Source organism: Nerophis lumbriciformis, linkage group LG06 (assembly GCF_033978685.3).
Source record: "Nerophis lumbriciformis linkage group LG06, RoL_Nlum_v2.1, whole genome shotgun sequence".
In the NCBI taxonomy this organism is placed as follows: Eukaryota; Metazoa; Chordata; class Actinopteri; order Syngnathiformes; family Syngnathidae; genus Nerophis; species Nerophis lumbriciformis.
In genome coordinates, this window is record NC_084553.2 from 38832736 (window position 1) to 38848423 (window position 15688).

A 15688-nucleotide genomic window follows, 5' to 3' on the forward strand; every position below is an offset into this window, starting at 1 on the left:
GGCCGTAACCACACCAAAAACATTTGTAAAAAACTTCTATCTAGGAAAACTGGCCATTGTCTTCCGTACAAACCAGGGTAAAACCAACTCTGTCATCTGTCATATCAACAGCAGCCGCTCGCTCTTTCTCACTTGCGCCAAAACACGCCTTCATTGCACTTAGCCAGTGATGCATTTAAGGCCACACAAAAAGTTGGACAACTCTAACACCACACATAAAGTGTATATTACAGGTCGTTACACTATGACTCCTCAATTAGATGTGTCCTATTCCACTGTCATTTATTAAGAATGTTTATGCATATTAATCGTGAAAGGCTGTTATTAAATTACAGAAATGCTCATAAAAATATATATTTTACAGACAGAAAGTTACAGTAATGTACACTTTACCCAATGCTTACATCTTAATTGTGCAACATGTGAACCTAAAGTGGTACACATTCTTTCCAAAGCAGGACCCCCACCCAGACATACAATACTAGTACATAGCTAATTTTTTTTTGTTATTTTCATTGTTAAGTGGGCCAAATCACCTATATTGGAAAATTATCTCTTGGAAATGGCTGCTGTCATTTGATTATAAATTGTTATAATGTCAGATTTGAGACAGGTGTGCTGCTGTTATGGCCACAGTGTGCATGTCTGATGTTGCTCACATGTGCTCCACTGACTGCTCAGAGACTTGTTGCGTTTGCTAACACACATAAAAAGATTAGATGGAACATAGGTTACAGCGAATCCAAAATGAAATTAATTCATTTTTTGCCCTCAAAAGATTTTTTTTAATTTTGCATATTTATTAAAAAGAAAAAAAAGGAAAAACACAGAGCCTTTGCTCAATACTTTGTTGGTGCAACTTCAGCAGCATATACAGCCTCAAGTCATTTTGAATACAATGCCAGGATCTTGGCACACCTATCTTTGGGCAGTTTTGCCCATTACTCTTTGCAGCACACCTCAAACTCCATCAGGTTTGATGGGAAGAGCTGGTTTTCATCCAGGATGTCTCTGTACATTGCTGCATTCATCTTAGTCTAGTCAGGGAGGTGACCAAGAACCCGATGGTCACTCTGTCAGAGCTATAGCATTCTTCTGTGGAGAGAGGAAAACCTTCCAGAAGGACAACCATCTCTCCAGCAATCCACCAATCAGGCCTATATTGTAAAGTGGCCAGACAGAAGCCATTTCTTAGTAAAAAAAAGTTTGCCGAAATGCACCTGAAAGACTCTCAGACCATGAAAAAACAAAATTCTCAGATCTAATGAGACAAAGATTGAACTCTCTGGTTTGAATGGCAGGTGTCACGTTTGGAGGAAAACAGGCACAGCTCATCACCAGGCCTATACCATCCCTACAGGGAAGCATGGTGGTGGCAGCATCATGCTCTGGGAGTGTTTTTCAGTGGCAGGAACTGGGAGACTAGTCAGGATAGAGGGAAAGATGAATGCAACAAGCGACATTCTGTATATAAACATATAAAACAAAACTTGAGGCAGTAATTGCTGCCTTAGGTTTTGGAAGGGTGTAAAAAAAATGGTGTATTCATATTAATTTCCTTTTTGCACACATTTCTCAGTCCTAAACACTAATATCAAGCAAGTCAATCTTTTTTACCCTTTGGAATGCCTTTTGATCGGATAATGTCACAGTTATACATTTGTAAAATAACTCATGCTATGTATTTTTTTTCCTAATTGGCAACTGTGACATCATTTGATAAAAGGCTTTCAAAGGATTCAAATAAAAATAGAACATTATTTGGTATTTTTGTGTCAGCCTGAAGTTGATTGAGAGATATGAGCAAAGAAAAAAATAAATAAATGAAACCAAAATGTTTGTATACCTTTTGAAAAATGACCCACCTGTAGGTCCTGTTTGGTTTTGGGGTATTGTTGAATAACAGCCAGACTGTCAGCGTATGAAACACCTGAGAAAGAATTGGACATTGACAGGACAGAAAAGTCAGCCTCTTACCCCTGAGAGTTAATGGGTAAAATAATCCCAAAAAATACTCCAAACAAATATGCAAAATATGCAAAATGATGTCATATCGTTTCATATGCAAGCAGAGAAAATCCTAAAGAGACATTTGTATCATCGTTTTCACATTTGCCCATACAGTAACAAAAGGCCCCTCCCTGCACTCACTCCACCTGTGCACCGCTCAGCTCCATGCACACACACGCTCTCTGTTGCTTTCAAGTGTGTGCGTGCCAGTGTGTGGATCTCCATCACTTTCAGCTGGATGATCTGCTTGTTGCACATTTCAGGACAGTGTGTGTGTGTGTGTGTGAGTGTGTGTGTGTGTGTGTGCGTGTGTGTGCGTGTGTGTGTGTGTGTGTGTGTGTGTGTGTGTGTGTGTGTGTGTGTGTGTGTGTGCGTGTGTGTGTGTGTGTGTGTGTGTGTGTGTGTGTGTGTGTGTGTGTGTGTGTGTGTGTGTGTGTGTGTGTGTGTGTGTGTGTGTGTGAGAGAGAAAGAGAGAGAGTGACAGAGAGGGCGTTACGATGGCTTGGACCTAGTTATCCATTGCGTAAAGGGACTCTTAATTCTTGGCTGTAATCTGCAAGCAACTGGACACGTAGATGACACACTGCACTGTTCTCCTTTTTAAAGGCACTCCGAGGTAAGAATAACGCCACAGATTGATTTGCTCCTCTTTGTAGTTCAACACTTGTTGTTTATTTCACTAATTCCTTAGATGTGCTTGCTGCAGCCAAATAATTGTTGTGAGCCTTCGCGCATGCTGGTGCGTGTATCTGATGATGAATGGATGTGGTGTGAAATTCAAAGTAAATATAGACCTACACACTTAAGGGGTCCTTTCAACCAATGCAGATCAAAAATGGTAATTTAGATGAGTATATTTCAACATGCAGTATTAACTCACTGGCCACAATATTAGGTACAATCTCATAAGATCCATTAAAAATGTATGTTTTTACAAAGACAATAATGCCCAGTTTTGATTGACACTTTGTTAATTAAGTTTGTCAATTGCATTGATATAGAACAGTATGATGCACTACAGTTCATCAACCAATTTTCACCATTGTGAAAACTAAATCTTTGACACAGCTTTTCAATCTTATTTGGTAGTGCAGGTGTTCCTAATGTTGTGGCCAGTGAGTCTCTTTTTCAGATATTCAGCTGGGCGCACACACACACACACACACTCAAATACACACGCACACATTCATATTCACCTATTAATTCACCGACATTGTTAAATGATGGCCAATTGGGATAGTGTCTTTTTTTTCAGTCCAAATCCAAACCCAATACTTTATACTGTATTCTATTTGTATTGCAGTTGAATTGTGATACAGCAACTGTCTATAGCAGTGATTCTTAAACATGTACATATGCACATGTACCTCTAGTGGTACACAGGCTCCATCTAGTAGTACGCCAAAGAATCCATCCATCCATCCATTTTCTACCGCTTATTCCCTTCGGGGTCGCGGGGGGCGCTGGAGCCCATCTCAGCTACAATCGGGCGGAAGGCGGGGTACACCCCGGACAAGTCGCCACCTCATCGCAGGGCCAACACAGATAGACAGACAACATTCACACTCACATTCACACTCTAGGGCCAATTTAGTGTTGCCAATCAACCTATACCCAGGTACATGTCTTTGGAAGTGGGAGGAAGCCGGAGTACCCGGAGGGAACACGCCACAGAATCCATCCATCCATCCATCCATTTTCTACCGCTTATTCCCTTTGGGGTCGCGGGGGCGTTGGAGCCTATCTCAGCTACAATCGGGCGGAAGGCGGAGTACACCCTGGACAAGTCGCCACCTCATAATCATTTGATTAAAATACTGTGTTTTATTTTCCTATATTCAAACACAGTGTTACTGTTCAAACTGTGTGTAAGGTTACATTGGCCAAAAATATGAAACGTACTTGTTAAATAAAACATCTACCTTCTTTAATGAATACCTAGGCTTACTGCGCTACTGTATTTTAATGTTGGTCATTTTGGTGGTATTTGGAGAGTCACATTTTTTTTAGATGTGATACTTGGTGAAAAAAAGTTTGAGAACCACTGGTCTATAGTGTACGTTTGGATTGTATCTTCACATCAGCATCGTTACTGAGTAACACCTAGGCATCAATAAAACGCAGGCTTGAGTTTCATAGTATCGTCTATACGAGTTGTGGGAGGGAAACAACATGTTTATAAATCAGTCTACTACTTTAGTACCAAGGACAGCTCCACTTCAGCAAAGTCGAACACAAAAGATGCACACCACAGACTACAACTCCGAAGTCAGACTAAAATATGCCTCAGTGAGCATCCAAAGTAGGGATGTTTCAATCAGAATTATTTTGTTGCCCATAGTGATCATCCATGAGTGACATCAGCCAATACCAATACTGATCATGTGTATTTACTGTACATTGTTCAGTTTATTTATGATGAGTGCTATTGACAGTTTAACAATATCAACACAATATTTAGACTAGCTTCTTTTTCTAATTTATTACATCCATTGTACAAAGTCAATAGTACACAATAACAAAACAAAAGCAAAAACTACTATCTACTACTCATTTAAATCATGTGGTTTTTGCCCTCGAGGTCCTCCTGTATCCAGTGAATTATTCCTTGAGTTTGTAAACATTAACAAAAATGAAAAAATTTAAATATTTTAAGAAATATAAAAAATGTTGATTTGCTCACTCTAGTATCAATCATATTCTGACACTACCCTTAATTTCGACACCACTAATTTATGAATAGAGCCATCCTCCTTTTATGTGTGCTGTACTAACTGACAATGCTGACACACCAACACTTGTTATTGAATTATACTCTTATTATTCTACTCCGTTAATACCTGCTTAGTTTCTGCTGAAACACGGTTTTGTCCACACTTCTTAAACTTTACCAAGCACTTATTTATTGGTGTTGTTTCAAGCTAGCTTAGCTTAGCCATTAGCATTCCTGCTCCTGGCTTTCTTTTGGTGTGTAACATGTTTAGCCTCGTCCTCTAGTGGGAATACTGGACGTCGAGTGGATCTAGTTAATAGTGTGAGAGTCCAGTCCATAGTGGGGCCAGCAGGAGACCATCCCGAGCGGAGACGGGTCAGCAGTGCAGCGACGTCCCCAACTGATGCACAGATGAGTGGTCCACCCTGGGTACGGACTTTAAACAGCTGGCGCATCCTCTGTGGTTAATTAATAACCTCTCCACGCAGGAGAGGGGGGCAGAGCAGAAAAGAGACGGCATATAAACTGGTCTAAAAAGGGGGTCTATTTAAAGGCTATTGTATACAAATGAGTTTTAAGATGGGACTTAAATGCTTCTATTGAGGTAGCATCTCTAACTGTTACCGGGAGGGCATTCCAGAGTACTGGAGCCCGAATAGAAAACGCTCTATAGCCCGCAGACTTTTTTTGGGCTCTGGGAATCACTAATAAGCCGGAGTTCTTTGAACGCAGATTTCTTGCCGGCACATATGGTACAATACAATCGGCAAGATAGGATGGAGCTCGACCGTTCAGTATTTTATACGTAAGTAGTAAAACCTTAAAATCGCATCTTAAGTGCACAGGAAGTCAGTGCAGGTGAGCCAGTACAGGCATAATACGATCAAACTTTCTTGTTCTTGTCATAAGTCCAACAGCCGCATTTTGTGCCAACTATTCTTTTAATGCTAGACATAGGGAGACCTGAAAATAATACGTTACAGTTATCAAGACGAGATGTAATGAACGCATGAATAATGATCTCAGCGTCGATAGTGGACAAAATGGAATGAATTTTAGCGATATTACGGAGATGAAAAAGGTCGTTTTAGTAACACTCTTAATGTGTGACTCAAATGAGAGAGTTGGGTCGAAGATAATACCCAGATTCTTTACCGAGTCACCTTGTGTAATTGTTTTGTTGTCAAATGTTAAGGTGGTATTATTAAATAGGTGCCGGTGTCTAGCAGGACCGATAATCAGCATTTCTGTTTTCTTAGCGTTGAGTTGCAAAACGTTAGCAGACATCCATTGTTTCATTTTATTAAGACACGCCTCCAACTGACAACAATCCGGCGTGTTGGTCAGCTTTAGGGGCATGTAGAGTTGGGTGTCATCAGCATAACAGTGAAAGCTAACACCGTATTTGCGTATGATGTCACCTAGTGGCAGCATATAGATGCTGAAGAGTGCAGGGCCAAGAACCGAACCCTGGGGAACTCCACACGTTACTTTAACATACTCCGAGGTCACATTGTTATGGGAGACGCACTGCATCCTGTCAGTAAGATAAGAGTTAAACCAAGACAAGGCTAAGTCTGACATACCAATACGTGTTTTGATACGCTCCAATAAAATATTATGATCGACTGTATCGAAAGCAGCGCTAAGATCAAGAAGCAGCAACATGGATGACGCATCAGCATCCATCGTTAGCAGTAGATCATTAGTCATTTTTGCGAGGGCTGTCTCCGTAGAGTGATTTGCCCTGAAACCGGACTGAAAGGGTTCACAGAGATTGTTAGACACTAAGTGTTCATTTGGCTGCTGTGCAACAATTTTTTCGAGGATTTTCGTAATAAAGGGGAGGTGGGACTGGTAGTTTACCATGACGTCAGGATCGAGGTTAGGTCTTTTGAGCAGAGGATGAATAACCGCTTTTTTGAATGCTAAGGGAACAGTGCCAGAGGAAAGCGATAAGTTTATAATATTTAGCACTGATGGTCCTAATATTACAAACAGTTCCTTGATAAGTTTCCCAGGAAGTGGGTCAAGTAAACATGTTGTTTGTTTTATCCCATTTACACGCCGTAGGAGTTCCTCTAATGTTATTTCTTCAAAAAGAGAGAGACTATTTTGGAGGGCAGTATCCGTCGTATATACATTCGTATCTGTGTTTATAGAACCCAGTTGTAGCTGGGATGCGTTGTCTTTAATCTCCTTTTTAATGAGTTAAATTTTCTTATTAAAGAAATTCATAAAGTCATCTGCCGAGTGGGTGGAGCTATTGGGAGGAGTCCCTGTAGCGATGCTACTGTACTGAACAAATATTTAGGATCTTTTTGTTGAGGCAGATGAGATTTGAGTAGTAATTAGTTTTAGCTAAGGTAAGCATGTGTTTATAAGTTATTAAACTATCACTCCATGCTTGATGGAAAACCTCAAGTTTAGTCGCGCGTCATTTGCGTTCCTGCTTTCTACATGATAATTTAAGAGCTCTAGTTTCTTCTGTAAACCAGGGTGTACGCCTTTTAGGGGCCCTTTTTAGCTTTAGCTGTGCTATACTATCAATGGTGTCGCGCAGGGCATCGTTAAAATTGTTAATGAGGTTATCGATAGAGCCCACATAATTTGGGAATGGCGCCATTACCGAAGGCAGCAAGAGTCATAGTTGTGACAGTATTAATGTTGCGGCTGCTAAAGCAGTGGTTATTATTAGCTTGTTGACAATGAGTCAGAACTTCGAATTTTATAAGGTAACGATCGGACATTATTTTAGTGTACGGGAGTATCATAACTTTGGAGGTGGTAACACCCCGGACAAGCACTAGATCTATCGTATTTTCGTTGTGATGCGTGGGTTCATTTATCATTTGTGTAAGACCACAGCTATCAATTATAGTCTGGAGCGCCACGCACGGAGGGTCTGATGGGGTATTCATGTGGATATTAAAGTCCCCCATTATAATTATATTGTCGGCGTAAGGTTAAGGATTTCATTGTATATTAGTGCGACGCCCCCCCCCCCCCCCCCCCCCCCCCAACCCCTGCCCCCAACCCGCATTCATTTGGTTAGGAGGAGATGACTCGTTAAGGGGGGAAAATGTGTCTGATTTGAGCCAGGTTTCGCTGAGACCAATGACGTTAAGATTGTTGTCTCTAATGACCTCATTAGCTTATAACGTTTTGGGAGACAATGATCTTATGTTTAAAAAGCCCATATTATAGGTAGTGGGCTGTTTTGTGGAATTTTTGTTAATGTTATCAGTAGTAGTGATATTAATAACATTACATTTATTTTGCGTAGTGCGCCTTAAATAATTTTGACCATATCTAGAAATTGATATGACGGGAATCTTCAGATTGTTTGCTTGGTGCTGCGTTAAACTGAACGCATCATAATTTGCCACCTCAGTAGAATGCATGTCCACCTCTGGCACAGTCACTACAGAAAAAAACATTATGTGAGTTAAAAGTTAAAAGTTAAAATACCAATGATAGTTACACACACACTAGGTGTGGTGAGATTATCCTCTGCATTTGACCCATCACTCTCACCCCCTGGGAGGTGAGGGGAGCAGTGAACAGCAGCGGTGGCCACGCCTGCCCGGGAATCATTTTGGTGGGTCCCATTTTTATAGTCTTTGGTATGCCTCAGCCAGGGTTTGAACTCATGACCTACCGATCTCAGGGCGGACACTCTAACCACAGTTGTGTATTATTCCAGGAGAAATGCTATGTGTGCAGGGATTTTCCAGCATGGCGCTGGTTAGTTCTAGCTTAACTGACTCCTCACCCAGACTAAACCTGTAACCAGGCTTGCTCTAGTGTAGTCAGTCAAGTGTGATTTAACCAATAATCTATGTTCCTAGACAGAATGATGGCGCCTTCCTGGTTAGGGTGAAGGCCGTCCCTCATCAGCAAGCCCGGTTTGCCCCAGAAAGAGGGCCAATTATCAATAAACGTTAGTCCCTGTTGTCTACTAAAACTAGCCAGCCACTTGTTAAGCGAGACTAATCTACTGTATCTCTCATCAATGCCTCTCGCAGGCAGGGGGCCAGAGACAAGTACTCGATGCCTGGACATCTTTCTAGCGAGACTACAAGTCCTAGCTATGTTCCTCTTTGTAATCTCTGACTGTCTCATCCTAGTGTCATTGGAGCCAACGTGTACAACTATGTTCGCATAGCTAGTGGTGCTATTAGCCTGTTTTACGTGTTTACTAGGCCTGTTGCGAGTTAGCTCCCTAAGATTAGCTTCAATGTCAGGTGCTCTGGCCCGGGAATACACTTAGTTGTGGCTGGTTTGCTAAGCTTTATGTTTCAGGTGATGGAGTCCCTTATGACTAAGGTGTGGTGCCCGGTAGACTGGGGTGTAGGACTAGCTAAAGGCCTAATCTATTATGCGTTTCAACCGGTTCACCGTTGCTTATAGGCTGCTTAGGGCTGCTATAAGCTGGGCTGGTTAGCTCGCTACAGCTAACGCTAGCAGATGTGTCCGCAACGTCTAAATTTACGAGATAAATCTGCTCTAGTTGTCGGACAAAATTAGTAATGCAGTTTATTTGCTGCAATGTAGGTGATTATTATTAGCTTAGGGGAGCGGCTCCACACTGTGTATGGAGACACTGAATTAGATGCCAGCTGCTTGTCAGCGAGAGAAAGGATCAGTGTTTGTGATCAGCATTAAAAGGCATTAATCGACAATGGCCAATCATGTACTTTTTCACAAAAATCAGCCCATTCTGATCGGTGGCTGATCGATCGGTACATTCCGAATCAAAACAAAGTCAATAGTATACAATAACGAAACAAAAGCAAAATACAATTCACAGGGGCATGGCACTAAATTCTGAGCTCCATTACACAAGACCCCAAAGGGCCCCCCATTCCACCCTAAACCCAAAGTCGCCGCCCCGCAACTTAGTATGTTTAAATGCGCTAAAAACTAAAAGTTACATTGATTTGGTTTAAAATGGCTTTCTAAAAACATGTGAAACAACCTTAATAAGCTTTTTGAATTAAGAACAATTAACATACAGTATCACAGACATATCTTGACAAACCACCTAAATAATTTGGTTTTGTTTTGAAATGTATTTTATATATATATATATATATATATATATATATATATATATATATATATATATATATATATATATATATATATATATATATATATATATATATACAAAATTGTGCCGACAAATTCAAAATAAAGTGGCCAGAATAGGAACTTAAATAATAATACAGTAAACCAGTCACTATTCACTTAAATACAATTATAAATCTGTCAAGTTTTCCTTTACTTCACATAGTAGAGATTAGCTAATACACATACAATTATCATCAGTGGATAATAGGGACCATAATAATACATCATTATTATTATGACGATTATATTGATATCAGTGTGATTATATCTCCTGGGAGTTCAGTCTCCCTGTCTTTAAAAACTGGTAACACCAGTGTTTGTAACTTTAATCAAAGGGCTTTGAACGCACCACAGTTATATGCAATGAGATGCAAAAGTGAAATTTATACTGCACATAATGTTCTCTTATGCTGCCACAGAGAGATATATTATATTTTTACCTTTCTTCTATCACTTCATCCTTGTTCCAAAATGCTGTATTACTTGTTAACTTGACTTTAACAAAATATATTTTTCTAACGTTAGGCTGCCTATCACTGTCGCCGAGTGCTACAGGTAGGTTTTTTGTTTTTTTTTTACGACTACCCATTGAGATGAATAATCTCTTTTACAAGGGAATCCTGCCACATAAATTGGCCCTGGGAGCAATCTGTACAATAATCAACAAGCTACCAAGGTTTGTTGGTACAATTAATGATAGTTTTGTAATGTTTACAAAACAAATTAATTCACTTTTAAATTTCTCTTGGGAAATTGTTTTGGCAATTAAAACATATATGGAAGTAACAAAATAAATTGTGTTCGATTGAGGCAGTTCCGCTGTGTTTAAAGGTAGAGTTAGCAAGCTAATTAACTAAGGGGTATAGATTGTAACTCGCTAAAGGTCAGTTGGCGCACATTGAATTAGAGAGCCAACTCCTCCAGTGAGCGTAAGACAAATGGGTTGTCACGTCAGCAACATGTTGGCGAGGAGCATGGCTATTAACTATCTTGACACCCAACAAGTGCATTAGAAGTTAAATTAAACCACAAATTGATTTTTTAAAATGTTTAAAAATGGAATTCTATTCCAGTCTCTCATGTTTCACACAAGGGATTTATGAAGTGATGTATTTAGTAGTTATGTGGAGTGTGCTTGGATGGGAAGGCTTGTTATTAATAGCAAATGTACTGCTAAAGTTCTTTCCAAAGTGCTCATTCCAAATGGCCTCCACGGACATGTTTGGCGCTATGTGACATTCCTTTATTCGACATAAAGGCTACATTAGTCTTATGCCTTAATGGTGTAACACTATGTGTTTACTGTGTTTCCAATCAAGAGCAGAGAGAAAAAAAAGCCTCCATTCCAGCAGTTGCTGGAGCCCATAAACTGTACTGTACACCTTGGATTGTTCTTGAGACTTGTGCAATATTCAACAAGAAACTGGTGGATTTACAAGGGGAGTATATAAAAGGCTAGGACAGAAAGGTCAATGGTAGCTCCCTCCATCAGTGTGTGAATGTGTGTGTGAATGGGTAAATGTGGAAGTAGTGTCAAAGCGCTTTGAGTACCTTGAAGGTAGAAAAGCGCTATACAAGTACAACCCATTTATCATTTAAAAGCATTGAGGTGCACCTTTAGGGGTACATTGGATTGTTACTTTGAAAGTCTTATGTGAAAACTGCTATGGGCCTGATGTACTAAAGGTTTGCACATATTAAAACACATGCAAACATGATAGCTCACGAAAAGCTAATTCATTAAGCTTGTGCACAGATGATTGCCCCTTTTAAGTCAGCAACATAATCAATCAATCTAGCGTGTCTGTCTTCATTCTGTATATAGAAAATAAATGCTGATAATTAGAACACCCACAATTCTGGGAGGAAAAGATGCAAATATATATAATCATTTAGCGCCGGCAACATGATTTATCAAGACTGAAAGTCTTTTTACAACCCCGGTTTAACCTTTATATTTAGCTAGTGCAGGGGTCGGCAACCTTTACCACTCAAAGAGCCATTTTGACCCGTTTCACACAATAAAGAAAACAATGGGAGCCACAAAACTCTTTTGAAATTTAAAATGAAATAACACTGCATACAAAGGTTTTTTTTGCTTTGTGCTATGTATAAACCAGGGGTCTCAGACACGCGGCCCGCACCTTAATATGAAAATGTAATGTTAGTGCGGCCCGCGAGTTTTATATGAATGGCACTTGACAGCGTCATACTTGCCAACCCTCCCGATTTTTCCGGGAGACTCCCGAATTTCAGGGCAACTATTCTCTCGAATGCCTGCTGATTTTCACCCAAACAACAATAATAAGGGCGTGCTATGATGGCACTGGCTTTAGCGCCCTCTACAACCTGTACTAACAGCTTGCCAGCCCAGTCACATGTTGCATGCGGTTTCTGCAGACACACTTAAGTGACTGCAAGGCATACTTGTTCAACAGCCATACAGGTCACACTGAGGGTGGCCGTATAAACAACTTTAACAATCTTACTAATATGCGCCACACTGTGAACCCACACCAAACAAGAATGACAAACACATTTCGGGAGAACATCCGCACCGCACCGCAACACAACATAAACACAACAGAACAAATACCCAGAATCCCATGCATCCCTAACTCTTCCGGGCTACATTATAAACCACGCTACCACCAAACCCGCCCCCCCAACACTGCCCCCCACACATCAACCCCCCCCCCCTCCGTGCGTCGGTTGAGGTGGGCGGGGTTGGGGGGGGGGCGGGGTTTGGTGGTAGCGTGGTTTATAATGTAGCCCGGAAGAGTTAGGGATGCATGGGATTCTGGGTATTTGTTCTGTTGTGTTTATGTTTTGTTACAGTGCGGATGTTCTCCCAAAATGTGTTTGTCATTCTTGTTTGGTGTGGGTTAACAGTGTGGCGCATATTAGTAAGAGTGTTAAAGTTGTTTATACGACCACCCTCAGTGTGACCTGTATGGCTGTTGACCAAGTATGCCTTGCAGTCACTTCCGTGTGTAAGCAGAGGCCGCATACAACATATGACTGGGCCGGCACGCAGATAGTATGGTGAAAAAGCGGACACAACGACAGGTTGTAGAGGACGCTAATAAAGGCAGTGCCATTACGGCACGCACTCAATATTGTTTTCCGGGTGAAAATCTGAGAATATTTGCCCCGGGAGATTTCCGGGAAAGGCACTGAAATCCGGAAGTCTCCCGGAAAAATCGGGAGGGTCGGCAAGTATGCAGCTAAGCCACATCAGAGTGGTCAAAGAGCCGCCTGCGGCTCCAGAGCCGCGGGTTGCCGACCCCTGAGCTAGTGTGAAATGTGCATGGAACAGTTACGCACGAATGGATGTGAGAGAGGCGTTTGCGCTGCAAAGACAGACGCTGGAGAGAGAATTATCTGTTGCGTGTGTGTGTGTGTGTGTGTGTGTGTGTGTGTGTGTGTGTGTGTGTGTGTGTGTGTGTGTGTGTGTGTGTGTGTGTGTGTGTGTGTGTGCCTGTGCGTGGGATGTGTGTTGTATAAATACATACATATTGTCTATTCAGCCATAATATTTGATCATTTTATAGCTGCTGCACAACTAAAGAGGCTGATTAAAACAAATAAAATCGATTGGTTTTGGTGTCTGCTGGCATTTGGGTTTTTTTGCTTTTAGTTTTCTTTTTATTTAGATATAAAACTTCTTGTTACGTACGGCGGGTGAAGGAGACGACACTAAAGCAAGAATCAGTTCAATAGGTTTATTGAACCTTATGATGAGTGTGTGGGAGGTGTATGTTACTCTAAGTGATTGGTGCAAAACGATGTGTAGAATTAACAATGTAAATATTACCAGAGTTTGTTGTAAGTGCGTGTTAGATTAATCTTTTGTCAGACCAGAGGGGCAAGGCAAGAAGGCAGTCCGTGGGCAAGCGAGCGATCGGGGGCTGGAGAGAAGCAACAAGGTCCGTGTCCAAGCAGGGGTCGAGGATCAAGGGAGGCAGTCCAAAATCCAGAGGGAAGTCGAGGCACACAGCTCGATCACGGGAGACACGGGAAGTACTGTGGGAGGGAAGCCATGGTAGTGTGTCCATATGTGTCCTGTGATTGACTGGCCTCTTGCCCAAAGTCCGCTGCAATAGGCTCCAGGTCACCCATGACCCTAAACAGGATAAGTGGTTGACAATGTAAGAAGTGATCCTTCACACACTCAAATGTCCTGCTTTTGTCCCCTTTGGGAATCTTTGGGAACATTGCCATAGTCTTTTTGGCCCGGGAAAATGTACTCATACTCACTTGGGTGGCCAATAATTAGCACTTAACACAGATTGTACCTTGAGGGCCCATCAAGTAATGTACCGTAATATACATATTCTGGAGTACTACAGATATACTGTATATATATATATATATATATATATATATATATATATATATATATATATATATATATATATATATATACACAAACCCCATTTCCATATGAGTTGGGAAATTGGGTTGGATGTAAATATAAACGGAATACAATGATTTGCAAATCCTTTTCAACCCATATTAAATTGAATGCACTACAAAGACAAGATATTTGATGTTCAAACTCATAAACTTTTTTTTTTTTTTGCAAATAATAATTAACTTAGAATTTCATGGCTGCAACACGTGCCAAAGTAGTTGGGAAAGGGCATGTTCACCACTGTGTTACATCACCTTTTCTTTTAACAACACTCAATAAACGATTGGGAACTGAGGAAACTAATTGTTGAAGCTTTGAAAGTGGAATTCTTTCCCATTCTTGTTTTATGTAGAGCTTCAGTCGTTCAACAGTCCGGGGTCTCCGCTGTCGTATTTTACGCTTCATAATGCCCCACACATTTTCGATGGGAGACAGATCTGGACTGCAGACGGGCCAGGAAAGTACCCGCACTCTTTTTTTACGAAGCCACGCTGTTGTAACACGTGCTAAATGTGGCTTGGCATTGTCTTGCTGAAATAAGCAGGGGCGTCCATGAAAAAGACGGCGCCTAGATGGCAGCATATGTTGTTCCAAAACCTGTATGTACCTTTCAGCATTAATGGTGCCTTCACAGATGTGTAAGTTACCCATGCCTTGGGCACTAATGCACCCCCATACCATCACAGATGCTGGCTTTTGAATTTTGCGTCGATAACAGTCTGGATGGTTCGCTTCCCCTTTGGTCCGGATGACACGATGTCGAATATTTCCAAAAACAATTTGAAATGTGGACTCGTCAGACCACAGAACACTTTTTCACTTTGCATGAGTCCATCTTAGATGATCTCGGGCCCAGAGAAGCCGGCGGCGTTTCTGGATGTTGTTGATAAATGGCTTTCGCTTTGCATAGTAGAGCTTTAACTTGCACTTACAGATGTAGCGACGAACTGTATTTAGTGACAGTGGTTTTCTGAAGTGTGGTGATATCCTTTAGAGATTGATGTCGGTTTTTGATACAGTGCCGTCTGAGGGATCGAAGGTCACGGTCATTCAATGTTGGTTTCCGGCCATGCCGCTTAAGTGGAGTGATTTCTCCAGATTCTCTGAACCTTTTGATGATATTATGGACCGTAGATGTTGAAATCCCTACATTTCTTGCAATTGCACTTTGAGAAACGTTGTTCTTAAACTGTTTGACTATTTGCTCACGCAGTTGTGGACAAAGGGGTGTACCTCGCCCCATCCTTTCTTGTGAAAGACTGAGCATTTTTTGGGAAGCTGTTTTTATACCCAATCATGGCACCCACCTGTTCCCAATTAGCCTGCACACCTGTGGGATGTTCCAAATAAGTGTTTGATGAGTAATTCCTCAACTTTATCAGTATTTAATGCCACCTTTCCCAACTTTTTTG

General features: G+C 41.1%; 1 protein-coding gene across 2 annotated transcripts in view; it reads left to right on the top strand.

The window, feature by feature from the left end:
- Positions 1-2339: 2339 nt before the first annotated feature.
- tacr2 (tachykinin receptor 2) overlaps positions 2340-15688 on the top strand; it is a 34233-nt gene continuing 20884 nt past the window's right edge. The window contains exon 1 of one of the 2 annotated variants that reach the window (XM_061964274.1): positions 2340-2626. Coding sequence is in view for 1 of the 2 variants with exons in the window: in XM_061964272.1 (XP_061820256.1) it covers positions 5135-5152 (18 nt within the window). In the remaining variant the exon portion in view is untranslated. Of the gene's footprint in view, positions 2627-5031; positions 5153-15688 lie in introns of those variants that run through there. The other variant, XM_061964272.1, reaches the window with a different exon arrangement.